Source organism: Enhydra lutris, unplaced genomic scaffold (assembly GCF_002288905.1).
Source record: "Enhydra lutris kenyoni isolate GAN:26980312 unplaced genomic scaffold, ASM228890v2 scaffoldscaffold17, whole genome shotgun sequence".
Classification (NCBI taxonomy): domain Eukaryota; kingdom Metazoa; phylum Chordata; class Mammalia; order Carnivora; family Mustelidae; genus Enhydra; species Enhydra lutris.
This window is the reverse complement of record NW_019154101.1, coordinates 44,636,487-44,648,918: the sequence shown is the minus strand read 5'-3', so window position 1 is coordinate 44,648,918 and position 12,432 is coordinate 44,636,487. Positions and strand designations below refer to the sequence as shown.

The 12,432-nt window shown below is 37.0% G+C and overlaps 1 protein-coding gene across 1 annotated transcript in view; it reads right to left on the bottom strand.

Moving 5' to 3' along the window:
- LOC111147458 (meiotic double-stranded break formation protein 4) overlaps positions 1–12,432 on the bottom strand; it is a 192,218-nt gene that overhangs the window by 75,287 nt on the left and 104,499 nt on the right. The window contains exon 3 of the mRNA XM_022503469.1: positions 3,312–3,443. Within this exon, the coding sequence (XP_022359177.1) occupies positions 3,312–3,443 (132 nt within the window). The remainder of the gene's footprint in view (positions 1–3,311; positions 3,444–12,432) is intronic.

Sequence of the window (12,432 nt, the reverse complement as noted above, 5' to 3'; positions counted from 1 at the left end):
ACTCTGCACTTGTTTCTGTGTGGCATTTTGTGGGGCATAGGAATGCAATACTTCCTGGTCATCAGATCTAAGGCACTTCAGGGTTGTTCCTTGTGTGGACTCTGTGTGGTCCCCAGTGGTTGGCTGAGAGTCCCAGCTGCAGCTGCTGTGGGTGTGCTGGTGAATTAGTTTTGTCCCTGGTGTGGCTGGTTTGAAGGCCTGCTGAAAACTGTTGTGGATGTGCTTGTGGGTAAGGCTCTTTCCTCCCTCTCTGGGGCAGGAGTTGCTTTGGGGAGCCCTGGACCTGGCCAAGACTGTCCAACATGTACAGCAGGGTGGGAACCACTTTGGAAGAGCACCTGGCAGGGTAGGTGGGTTTGAGCAGTGCAGCCACAGAACACTCGGGTGGGTCACCCAGTGCTTTCAAGGTAGATAGAGAATGTTCTGAATGAGATGGGCTAACTAGCTTGAAGGAGGATAAAAAAAATTGTGCCTGCCAGCACTTCTGTTCCCAGAGGCAATTCCTATAGATCCCTGCCCCTCCAGTACATGCCCTAAAAGTAGTCAGTAAATCTCCTTCATGTATGGCCCTAGTGCTTTTCAAACTGCTGCCTCCATGCTGGCTCCCAGAGTGAGTGGGATTGTGCTCAGGCCGTGAAGAACAATGTCAGTTTTCTGTAGCCCTCTGGCTCTCCTGAAGCTAGTGATTTTTAAAGTGATTTTTAAAGATCCCAGATTTAAGTCCTACTGATTTTCAAAGCTAGATATTATGGAGGCTTACCTTCCTGGTGTATATCCTTGAAGGGTGGAGGTGGTCAATGTGGGCTTTTCTCACTCTTCAGGAAGGACCTACACACCTGTTACATCTCTCTCATTTGTGGGTTGCCATGCTGGGGATTTTGGGTCCCATCCAGAATACCTCTCTGCCCCTACCCTTCTTGATGTGGCTTTTTCTTTGTATCTTGAGCTGTGTTAAAGTTGTTCTGATAGTCCTCATGTTCTTCTCAGAGAGAGTTGCTCTATACATAGTTGTAGTCTTTGTGTGTCCATTGGAGGAGGTAAGCTCAGGATCTTCTCATCCTGTCATCTTGATCCCCTTCCTCTGCATTTGCTAAACTACATTTTCTATACTCTCTAGCTGCTATGGTTATGAGTAGAAGGTTGGTTTAGAAACAAATGCACTCACATAGACTTTGTAGTTCAAACTGAATCACATGGTGAGACAGGTACAGCACAGGGCACACATTTGTCCATTGTACATTGTGGCTGGACTGTTTTCTGGAAACTATGATGGTAGCAGCAGTTCCTTGATTCAGCAGGCAGCTTCCTAGTCATAATGATAAAGGCATCAATTCCTCTGGTAGCCAAATTCTGCTCTGTCATTATGGAAGGAGTTCATGAAAAGTACAGCCTGAAGTATCTTTCCTTAGCCCTCTCAACAATCCACAGCTACTTATGCATCCTTTCTGTTTAAAATGGCTGGAATGAATGTTGTTATCTACTCAAAGAATACCAAGTAATAGTTTCCTTGTCTTTGTCTTTAAACAACTATACTAACATCTAGATTGGGAAAATTCATGTAAAGCATATTAATGCATTATTACCTGTCAAGAGTAGTTATGTTGTATTCTTTTTCTTATTATTCTCAAGTGATTTTATAATCAAAATACCTATGTTTGAATTATGGCTTTAAAATATGTTGTTTCTGCAATCTTGGTCAAGTTGCTTAACCACTCTAAGGTTTGATTTCTTTATATACTAGGTAAAAAGTACAACTACTTCATGGAGATTTATGAAGATTAAATGAGAATATGTAAATAAAATTTTTTTGTCAGAACTTTATTTTCTACACAAATAATCTGATTTGATCAAAGTCATTTCCCACACTGCTTCCTGTTTTTAAACTCCATGACCTTACCTTTTTTTTTAGAATGCTGGGCACCCATTTTAGATACTTTTTAAAATTATTTATTTATTTATTTTAGAAAGAGAAAGCACACACAAGTGGGAGGAGGGGTAGAGGAAGAGGATCTTCAAGCAGACTCCCCACTGAGCACAGAGCCCCATGCAGAGCTCCATCTCATGACCCATGACATCATGACCTAGCTGACACCAAAAGTCATACATTTAATTGACTGAGCTACCCAGGTGCCCCTCGGCATGTATTTTAAAAATTACACCCAGTGCCTCTATATTGTCATCTTCTGCTTTTCAAATACATTTTTCAAGTTGTTTCTTTTCCATGAAGTCCTTTCAGGGACCTGCAACCTACCTTGATCAATTCCTTGATGTTGGAGCTCCTACAAACACCAAGTATTTTAGCACTTCACTGTTTCCCAAATGGATTTTTACTCCTTAATTAACATCAGTAACAATTAGTTTAAAAAAAAAAAACTCACAGAGCACTTAAAAGAGTTTACCATTTGAGAGTCCCTTGAAAAACTGCTGTCTAGGTGATTTATCATGTCATTCAGTGACTTCAGTTAGATTATACAGTACTTTTGGAATATATTGTTAAATGTAGGGAACTTAGATATAAGTAATGATTAAAAGCTATTCGAAATTACATACATAATATTTTTATCTAATTAAATTTGTTCTTTACCAAAACATTTCTTCCTATCTCTGATTTTAATTGTGCTTATTTCTACCACAGAGACAGTAACAATATTAAAACAGTGGACAAAGTGAACACATAATATACCAGGGTCAGCATTAAAATATGGAAATGGCTTCTCTTAGACAAGTTTATCAGCACTGATGTGAGAGTTTGCACAGATGAGGGGGCCTAGAGCATAAGTTTTCAAACTTGGCTACTCACTGGGATACCTAAAGAGCTCTAAGAATACTAATACCTGCATCTTAAACCCAAAGACCTCCATTGAATTGAACTAGCATATGGCTTCACAATGGGATATTTAAAAGTTAACCAGATGATTCTCATGAGCAATTAGAAATAAAAACCATTGGTGAGAGGCTTTTTTTACATTTAGCATCCTCCCCCAATCACATTTTTCTCACTGTTTTGCTTTAGGAACATGCTGCCCAATTAGAGAGATTTAAGGCCATTCATCTAAGCATTCCTTGTCACCAGTGGCACCCCTGGCATACATATACATGTAAGGATGATAAGATGGTATTATTTTGAAAATGATTTTCTGAAAATATCTTTGAAATTTTAGTAGACTGTAATTGTATCCACATACTCTAGGAAAAAAAATGGTAATAACTAAAATATCAACCCGGCAGGAAGCAGAGAGAGGAGAAAAAGAAAGAAAAGTCTATAGCTGTATTAACTATAGGTAAGAGTTACAGTTTTCGGCTATATATACCTGATTGATGGTACCCAAAACATCAGTGAAGCTGTTTACTTCTGATAAAAGCAGAGATATTATAGATTTTCTCAACAAGCTGCAACTTCCCAGGGTTACCAGACTCTGAGAAACATAATGCTGCACCTGAAACTAAAGATAAAAATGAGTAAATTTCTATTTTCTATCAAGTCAGGTCAAAATATATTTAGAGGGCAATTTCTAAGACTAAGATAAATTATGACTACAAAAATAATAAAATTTTGTACAGTGGTTAATATTTTGAAAGCTATGACAAAGTGCTGAAATGGAAGTTTTTTGAAGTTTCAAAATAAATAATTATATTTAGGTGATGGACCATATACAGAATGAATAAAGAAGATAAGACTCTTAAGCCCTTACCCACTAGATATAAGTATAGGGGTGTGTGTGTGTGTGTGTGTGTGTGTGTGTGTGTGTAGTGAAAGAATGGAGTTTGAAGATGTCCTTTGGAATAGATATTGGTGCACTATGAATCCCACCTCCGCACTGGTGACAGGTGGGAAGGACTTCCTTGTTCTCTATAAGTCAAAAGAGAGGCACTTTAGAGAGAAAAGAAAAAATGCAGGACTCTAAATTTTCATGTAGGGGCAGCAGAAAGTACTCACCACTAAATAAATGTAAAAGAACAATGGAAGACAATAAACTATATCCCATATAATTATTAGGAGAAAGGCCATTTGATTATTAATCACATTAAGGTATGTATAACTCATAGCTGGAACTTCATTAAACATGTCCCTTAATATATTTTAGAGAAAGGAAGCTTCAGAAATATCTTGAAACAAAGAAATAGCACCTATCTTGTCATGTCCTATAGATTAAAATCATATTGAGGAGACATTACTTTTGTATATAAAATGTCCAAATGACAATGCCAAATAATGCCATGTGAAAGTAGGAAATGTCACCTGTGTCCTTTAAGATAAACACTTAACATAGATACTTCTCAAATTGATATTTTAATAATATACTTTAAAAGTTAATCAATGACAATAACATAGTGAACACCTTATAGAATCCAACAGAAATTTCTATTATAAATCTTGATATGCACAACTCGTTCTTAATAATAGTTTTCTAAGTCAGCTTGTCAACTCAATCCTAAAACCACATCAATTTATTACCATAGGAAATCAGAGTTATTTATAATTGTTGTTTCTCAGTAATGTCACTGGCTAGGACTCACACCCTCTGTAATTCTCGAGTGTCACTTTTTTGCAGATTGTTTACATTTTTGTTTGTACCTAAAAATAAGAATACCCTTATCTAAGCTCTGAAAAAAATTCTGTTGGCTATTTCACTGATGCTCTAGTTGTTTACTTCCTTTCTTAATATTTAAGGCTTTAGGAGATAAAGAAAAAAATTCACAGTCGGGACGCCTGGGTGGCTCAGTTGGTTAAGCGGCTGCCTTCGGCTCAGGTCATGATCCCAGCGTCCTGGGATCGAGTCCCACATCGGGCTCCTTGCTCGGCAGGGAGCCTGTTTCTCCCTCTGCCTCTGCCTGCCACTCTGTCTGGCTGTGCTTGCTTTCTCCCTCTCTCTCTCTCTGACAAAAAAAAAAAAAAAAAAAAAAAAAAAAAAAAAAAAATTCACAGTAAAATAAAAGTTAATTTAGAAAATGACAATAAGGGGCACCTGGGTGGCTCAGTGGGTTAAAGCCTCTGTCTTCAGCTCAGGTCATGATCTCAGGGTCCTGGGATCGAGCCCCGCATCAGGCTCTCTGTTCAGTGGGAAGCCTGCTTCCCTCTCACTCTCTGCCTGCCATTCTGCCTACTTTTGATCTCTCTGTCAAATGAATTAATAAAATCTTAAAAAAAAAAAGTGAGAATAAATTTATGAGGGTAGTCATAGGGTTAGGTCTGTGGACTGTGGACTGCTAACACTGCCTGAGCCAAACCCTAGCTCCACTGCCTATTAACTTGTACTAGCAAGTTACTTAACTTTTTATATCTAAGCTACCACATCTGCAAAATAATGATTGTGATGGCACCCACTTCAGTTGTTGTGTATATGAAGTTAGATAGTAAAAATGGTTAACATAGTGCCAGGTACCCAGGAAGTGCTCAATAATTGTTACATGTTAATATAAATAGGTCGATAACAGAAAAGCTTGAAGGTTACAGAAGTTTAATTTATTGAACACTGAAAAGTTAAATACTAAAAATAAAATCTGTTTTTCTATAGTTAATACAATCCTATTAGAGAACACTGCTCGGAAGAGAAGTTCATCATAAAGACCTTTTCCATAATCTAGATAGGAATTGTTACAGTCTCCTCAATATGACTGAAGTTCATAAGAGAACAAAGACTATATGGCTGTTAAGGTAATTTAAATTCTGTGAACATTTTTATAAAAATGGTTTCTAGTCTTCCTTACACTTTAATTGACACTTGCCCTTTTGTAAATAGAGTGGAACTTTTGAAAGAGGCTGGCATGGAAACCGGGGCTTACAGGGTTATAGGAGAGTCTACAGTGGTGAAAACAACACATGTGCCATCTTTTTCTACTCTAGCCCATCTTCCTGTATTGCAGGGAATGGAAGTTAGAAATAACTTTCCCCAGATTCCTGTGAAGTTTGAATTTTGGATATTATTAGAGTTCTGCTAATCAGAGGTACTCATCTGAGACCCTGATTTAGAAGTGCATTATGTAAGAAGAGAAGCAGGGCAAAGGTCATGCATTCTGTTGGTTCAGATTATGGCAGAGGTGACATGGTTCAGACTTATCATGTTACTGGTGTAGAGGCTCCCTATGTTTGCAAGTTCTTTTTTTTTTTTTAATAATTTTTAAAAATTTTTAATTTATTTGACAGAGAGAGAGATCAGAAGTAGGCAGAGAGGCAGGCAGAGAGAGAGAGAGAGAGAGAGAGAGAGGAGGAAGCAGGCTCCCTGCTGAGCAGAGAGCCCTATGTGGGACTCAATCCCAGGACCCTGAGATCATGACCTGAGCTGAAGGCAGAGGCTTCACCCACTGAGCCACCCAGGCACCCTGCAAGTTCTTAATCCTGGCAGAAGCAGTAGGACCTTGACGGCCCAGTAGTTTAGGAAGTCATTTCTATAAACTCAGCCTCCTCAAATTCCTATAAAAGCCAAACCAAATGTGCTTTGATCTACATCTACATATTCCCCTGTAGTATTCATAGAGCCCAGTGCTGACATTTCAGTATTGAAATATGCAAAGGTGGAAATTCCTACCACATGCCCAACATATTTGCTATCTGACCTGTGTTGAAGACAGAAAGATCTTGGATAATGGCAGTGAATTACCACAAACTTCATTAGGGGTGTTTCTACTTCAGTTAAGTTTCTATTTCAGTTTCTATTTCAGTTGCAGTTCCTTTCCTGGCAGTCAACACTGCTTCTGATATTTGTTAGGTATTAATCTGGGAATTTTTTTTTTTTTTTTTTTTACTATTCCAATAAGGATAAAATGAAGCAGTTTGCATTCACCTAGGGGTCATCATTATACTTCTGCCCAATTTAAGGCCATGTCAGTTTGCTGGCTCTGTGTCATTATTTCATTGAATTTGGATCATCGGAATATTCTACAGGACATCATGCTGGTGTACTGTATGGATATCATGCTGATATGGCAATTGTTTTAAAGGCCCTAGTAAAATACATACATTAGAAGAACGTAAACCCCAGGATTCGGGTACCTGATACAGTTGGGGCATTCTGGATCTGATGAATGTTGAAATGCCCCTTCCAAAGTGAAACACAAGTTGCCTTAGTATGTATTTTCTATCAGTAATAAAAATATATAATACTTGATGGGCATTTATGGATATTTGAGCCAACATATATTCATTTCAGTTTACCACTTGGATGCACATACTGGGTAAATCATGTCTAAGCATTGAGAAGACCCCAGAGTTGAATAAAGAGCTCTAGCTGGTCAAAGTGGAGTAAAAGGCAACTCTGCCACTTGGACCTTAAGACCGATAATACCCAATGTTCTTGGAACTAATCAGTAATTGTATGAAGCCTGTTGTTGACCCTAATAAGAAAATCACAAAGAAAAACCCTTGGTTTGGGAAGAAAGTCAAAACTTTCTTCCATATATATATATATATGCAAGAAATAAATATATATAGAAATATATATATTTAAATATATAATATACACAAATAAATATACTATATTATATATTTAATATTTATACATTTATATAAACATAAACATAAATATATATTTAATAATATATTTGTGTATATATAACCATATAAATATATTTTACACAATTATATGATTTTACACACACACACACACACACACACACACACACACACACACACACACCACTATTTGGCCCTACTAGAGAATAAATGACTGCCTCATTATGGGATACCAAGTGATTATATGCCCAAAGCTGCTCATTTGAACAGTGTTACCTAAAGTCAGGTATACACAGCAATACTCCATCATCAAGTAGCTATAATATATATAATGTGTGATCGAGCAGGAAATATAAGTAGAAGCATTGCTTGAGCAGTTAGTTCCACCTAGAATACCATCCCTTTTGTGGTTGAGTTATAGGAAATTTATGTTCTAAGCCTATGACCAATATATTATGTTCTTTCTCTGATAGCCAGAACATTTGAATTCAGGAACCAAGGTATGAAAGAGACTGGGAACTCTTAATATTACATCTAATGATTCATTGGTAAAGTATTCTTCACCCCTTGTGACATCGGATTCTGGTTTGAGGTCAACAACTTTCATGAACTAGATGTTGAAATTTCCACCTGGTTATATGGAGTTTTTTTTTTTTTTCCTTTTCACTCTCTCTCTCTCTCTCTTTTGTTTTTTAATTTCTTTTCAGCGTACAGTATTCATTGTTTTTGCACCACACCCAGTGCTCCATGCAATACGTGCCCTCCTTAATACCCACCACCTGGCTCCCCCAACCTCCCACACCCTGCCCCTTCAAAACCCTCAGGTTGTTTTTCAGAGTCCATAGTCTCTCATGGTTTACCTCCCCTTCCAATTTCCCTCAACTCCCTTCTCCTCTCCATCTCCCCATGTCCTCCATGTTATTTCTTGTGCTCCACAAATAAGTGAAACCATATGATAATTGACTCTCTCTGCTTGACTTATTTCACTCAGCATAATCTCTTCCAGTCCCGTCCATGTTGCTACAAAAGTTGGGTATTCATCCTTTCTGACCGAGGCATAATACTCCATAGTGTATATGGACCACATCTTCGTCTGTTGAAGGGCATCTTGGTTCTTTCCACAGTTTGGCGACTTGTGCCACTCTGCCAATGGCAAAAAGGGGGTTCCTGTGTTGGCTGGAGCAATTGATCTCTGGCTGAGGAAAACAGGAATTTAAAACACAATGGCAGCAGAGAAGGTTGTATTTGGAAGCCAGAGGTTGCCTGGTATTACTCTCCAACTATTTTGAGTAAATAGAAAACTATAGCAAACTCATGAGACAAGACCACTAGAAAGCCAGATCCTTTAGGGATGAAACCCTGGGTAAATCCAACTAATTGACAATGGGAGAATATAACTGGCAGTGGAGAAAGAAAGTCAATACAAATCATGCTTATAACCACTTATAACTGAAAGCCATGAAGGGTTATTTTTCTGTGTGTGGGGGGTAGGTTATTTTGGTAGTGGCTTACTTTATAATTTAGTACATGAATTGCAACAATCAAACTAGAATTGTGATGGAATTAGCAGAGGAATGATTATCACATAAAGTCATATCACATCACATGAAATGACTGAGACTTTCAATCCCTCCTTTTGAGAAGAAGTCTATAGATTTTTGTTTCTATAGAGCCTTGGTAGATTATATCTTCAAAGTACACTGTTTTTGCTATTGGTATTTTGGGGAGGTTTGAATAAGGGAAAAAAGGAATATATAATGTTGCATAAGGAGAGTGGTATTCTATAGCAGATAGATTGGAGTATCCATTTGAGTATTCTTCAAGCAAACTTTCTGTTCTAAAGAAGCTAAATATAAAATATATAAAAAATATAAAATACAAATACAAAAAGGTCTATTATAAGATTAATAGGAATCCAGAAGAAGAAATGGGACAGAATAGGCAGAAAATATTTGAAGAAATAATAGCTGAAAACTTCTTATATTTGGTAAAAGACATAAATGTACACATTCCAGAATCTCACTGAACTCTAAGTATGAAAAAAAATGCCTAGGCATATCAGAGCCAAACTCCTGAAAATATAAGACAAAGAGACAAGCTTATGAGTATCCAGAGAAAAATGATACTTTACATTTAATAAACATAATTCAAAGAACTGTGGAATTCTCATCAGAAATTACGATAAGTAGAAGAGAATGGATTAATATCTTTACACTGCTGAAAGGAAAAGAAATACCACCCAGCATTCTGTATCTAGTAAAACTGTTCAAGAAGGAAGTAAAAATATTTTCAGATAAAAAGTAAAATTAAGAAAATGTAACCAGTCAAGCCATAGTATAAGAAATGTTGAAACAATTTTTTTTTCATGCTTATTGTAAATGATACTAGAGGAAATTTGAATATTCAGGTAGAAATGAAGGATATCAAAAAATAGTAACTGTCTGGGTAAATTATATTTTCCTCTTCGTTTCTTTAAAACACATTTGACAGCTTAAAGTAAGAAATACATATAATATGGTCTTGTATATGGTTGTGATACATATGACAATGAGAGTATAAGAAACAGAGGCATAAGCCAGTTATCAGTTTATTACCTCTCAGCTCCCAGTTCACCTGTCAAAATATGATCTGCTATAATACACAGCATTCTTTTAGCATCTCTCCTTTACATGAGCAACATACAAGGTTTCTCAGTGGAGGACGCTGAAGGAGCATTGTAGGAGAAAGAGGTTTTCCTCTGTTTCTGGATGTTGCATAGTGGGTGAATGGTATGGGCATGATGACATCTGGTGGAGTTCAGCCCCCAGCTGCCCATCCAGGACTTCATGTTTCAAGCTTAGCCTGGCCTGGCAATAACCCTCCCAAGATCCTCTCTACATAGAAACTGGCAACCTGAAGTCTTCTTGCCCACACTAGCAACTGGACTCCTACAGGCATCAGGGTGTCTCACCTGCAGCCAAAAATGTTCCCACCAAGAAGCCATTTTCCTTATGGCTTTCCTCTGACCTGGAGGTTCAGTCTCTCTGCAGCCTTCACGTCCTCTGGACACTCACTCCACTGAGTACCTAAACCTTGCTACATAAAAATACAACACACTGACATTTGTGGGATGTAGCTAAAGAGGTCCTTGGAGACAAATTTATAGCTCTTAATATTTATGAAGGACAAGAAGAAGTAGTCTGAAATCAAAGTCATTGATCATTCACCATGTCTTGTCTTCATTCATCTGGAAAGCAGAGATTAAGCTTCCTTTGAGAGTCTCAAGGGATTGTATCCCTCAATCAACCAGCAATGACTTTGGCAACTTGATCATTTTTAAATAACATCTTCATTGAATACATAGATAGAGATATAGACTTAGATATAGATATATAGAAATATAATCTCTCTCTTGCTTCCACATGCCCTGTCTATCTACAGAAAGAGTGATACATATTACATAGTTAACAGAGTTATATAATCAACACAATACTACTGTCTAATTCTGGAACCCCAAAAAGAAATTCCATTAGCAATAGCTCTCCATTCCCCATTCCCCATTCCCTCAGTCCCTAGAAACCACTAATCTACATTCTTCCTCTATGGATTTGCCTATATGGATGTTTCACATAATAGAATATTACGCTATATGTGGTATTTGTGTCTGACTTCTTTCATTTAGAATAACTATTTCTTCAAAGTTCATATATTTTGTAACATGTATCAGTGCTCCATTCCTTCTAAAGGCTAAATAATAGTCCATTGTATGGATATACCACTTTCGTTTATCCATTCACCAATTGATGGACACTTGAGTTGTTTCCATTCATCGGTTATTAAGAATAATGCTGCTATGTGCAAGTGTTTGGGTAGATACAGATTTCTAATTCTCTTGGATACATATTTAAGGAGTGGCATTACTCAATAACATTATAAAACTGTGTTTAATTTTTTGAGGAACTGACAGTTTTCTAAGGTGACTGTACTATTTGATATTCCCACCAGCAATGTACAATGATTGCAATTTTTCCATATTTTCATTACATCCTCATCAACACTTGCTATTTATATCTTTTTATTTTAGCCATTCTACTATGGAGTATGAGGTGGATTCTCACTCTGCTTCTGATTTGTACTTCCCTAATTACTAATGATTTTGAGTGCCTTTTCATGAGCTCATTGGCTATATGGATATCTTCTTTGCAGAAATATCTATTGAAATTCTTTACCTATTTTTAGCAGGTTTATTTTCTTATTGTTGAGTTATAAGAGTTTTTTTAATATAGTCTAGATACAGGCCCCATATCAGATATATAATTTGCAAATATCTTCTCCCATTCTGTGGAATGTCCTTTTTTTTTTTTTATGTTATCATAGCACAAAAGTTTGTCTATTTTTTTTTCTTTAAGGTTATATCTAAGAAACAAATGCCTAACTCCAGGTCACAAATATTAACTTATTTGTTTCCTTCTCAGAGTCTATAGTTTTTGTTTTTAAAGATTTTATTTATTTATTTATTTGACACAGGGAGAGAGATAGTGAGAGCAGGAACACAAGCCAGAAGAGTGGGAGAGGGAGAAGCAGGTTTTCCGCTAAGCAGGGTGCCCAGTGTGGGACTCTATCCCAGGACCCCAGGATCATGACCTGAGCTGAAGGCAGACCCTTAATGACTGAGCCACCCAGGCACCCCCAGAGTCTACAGTTGTATCTCTTTAGGTCTATGATCCATTTTCAGTTAATTTTGGTAGATGGTATATTTGCATGTGGATGTCTAGTTATTCACCATTTGTTGAAAAAAAAGGAATTTATTCCATTGAATTGCCTTGGCATCCTTGTTAAAATCAACTGACTATAAATGTAAGGGTTTACTGATGGAGTCTCAGTTCTATTGTATTAATATATATGCCTATCCTTAGACCAGAATCACAGCGTCTTGAATGCCATAAATTTGTAGTAAGTTTTGAAATTATGATATGTGTATCCTCCAACTTTTTTCTCCTTTT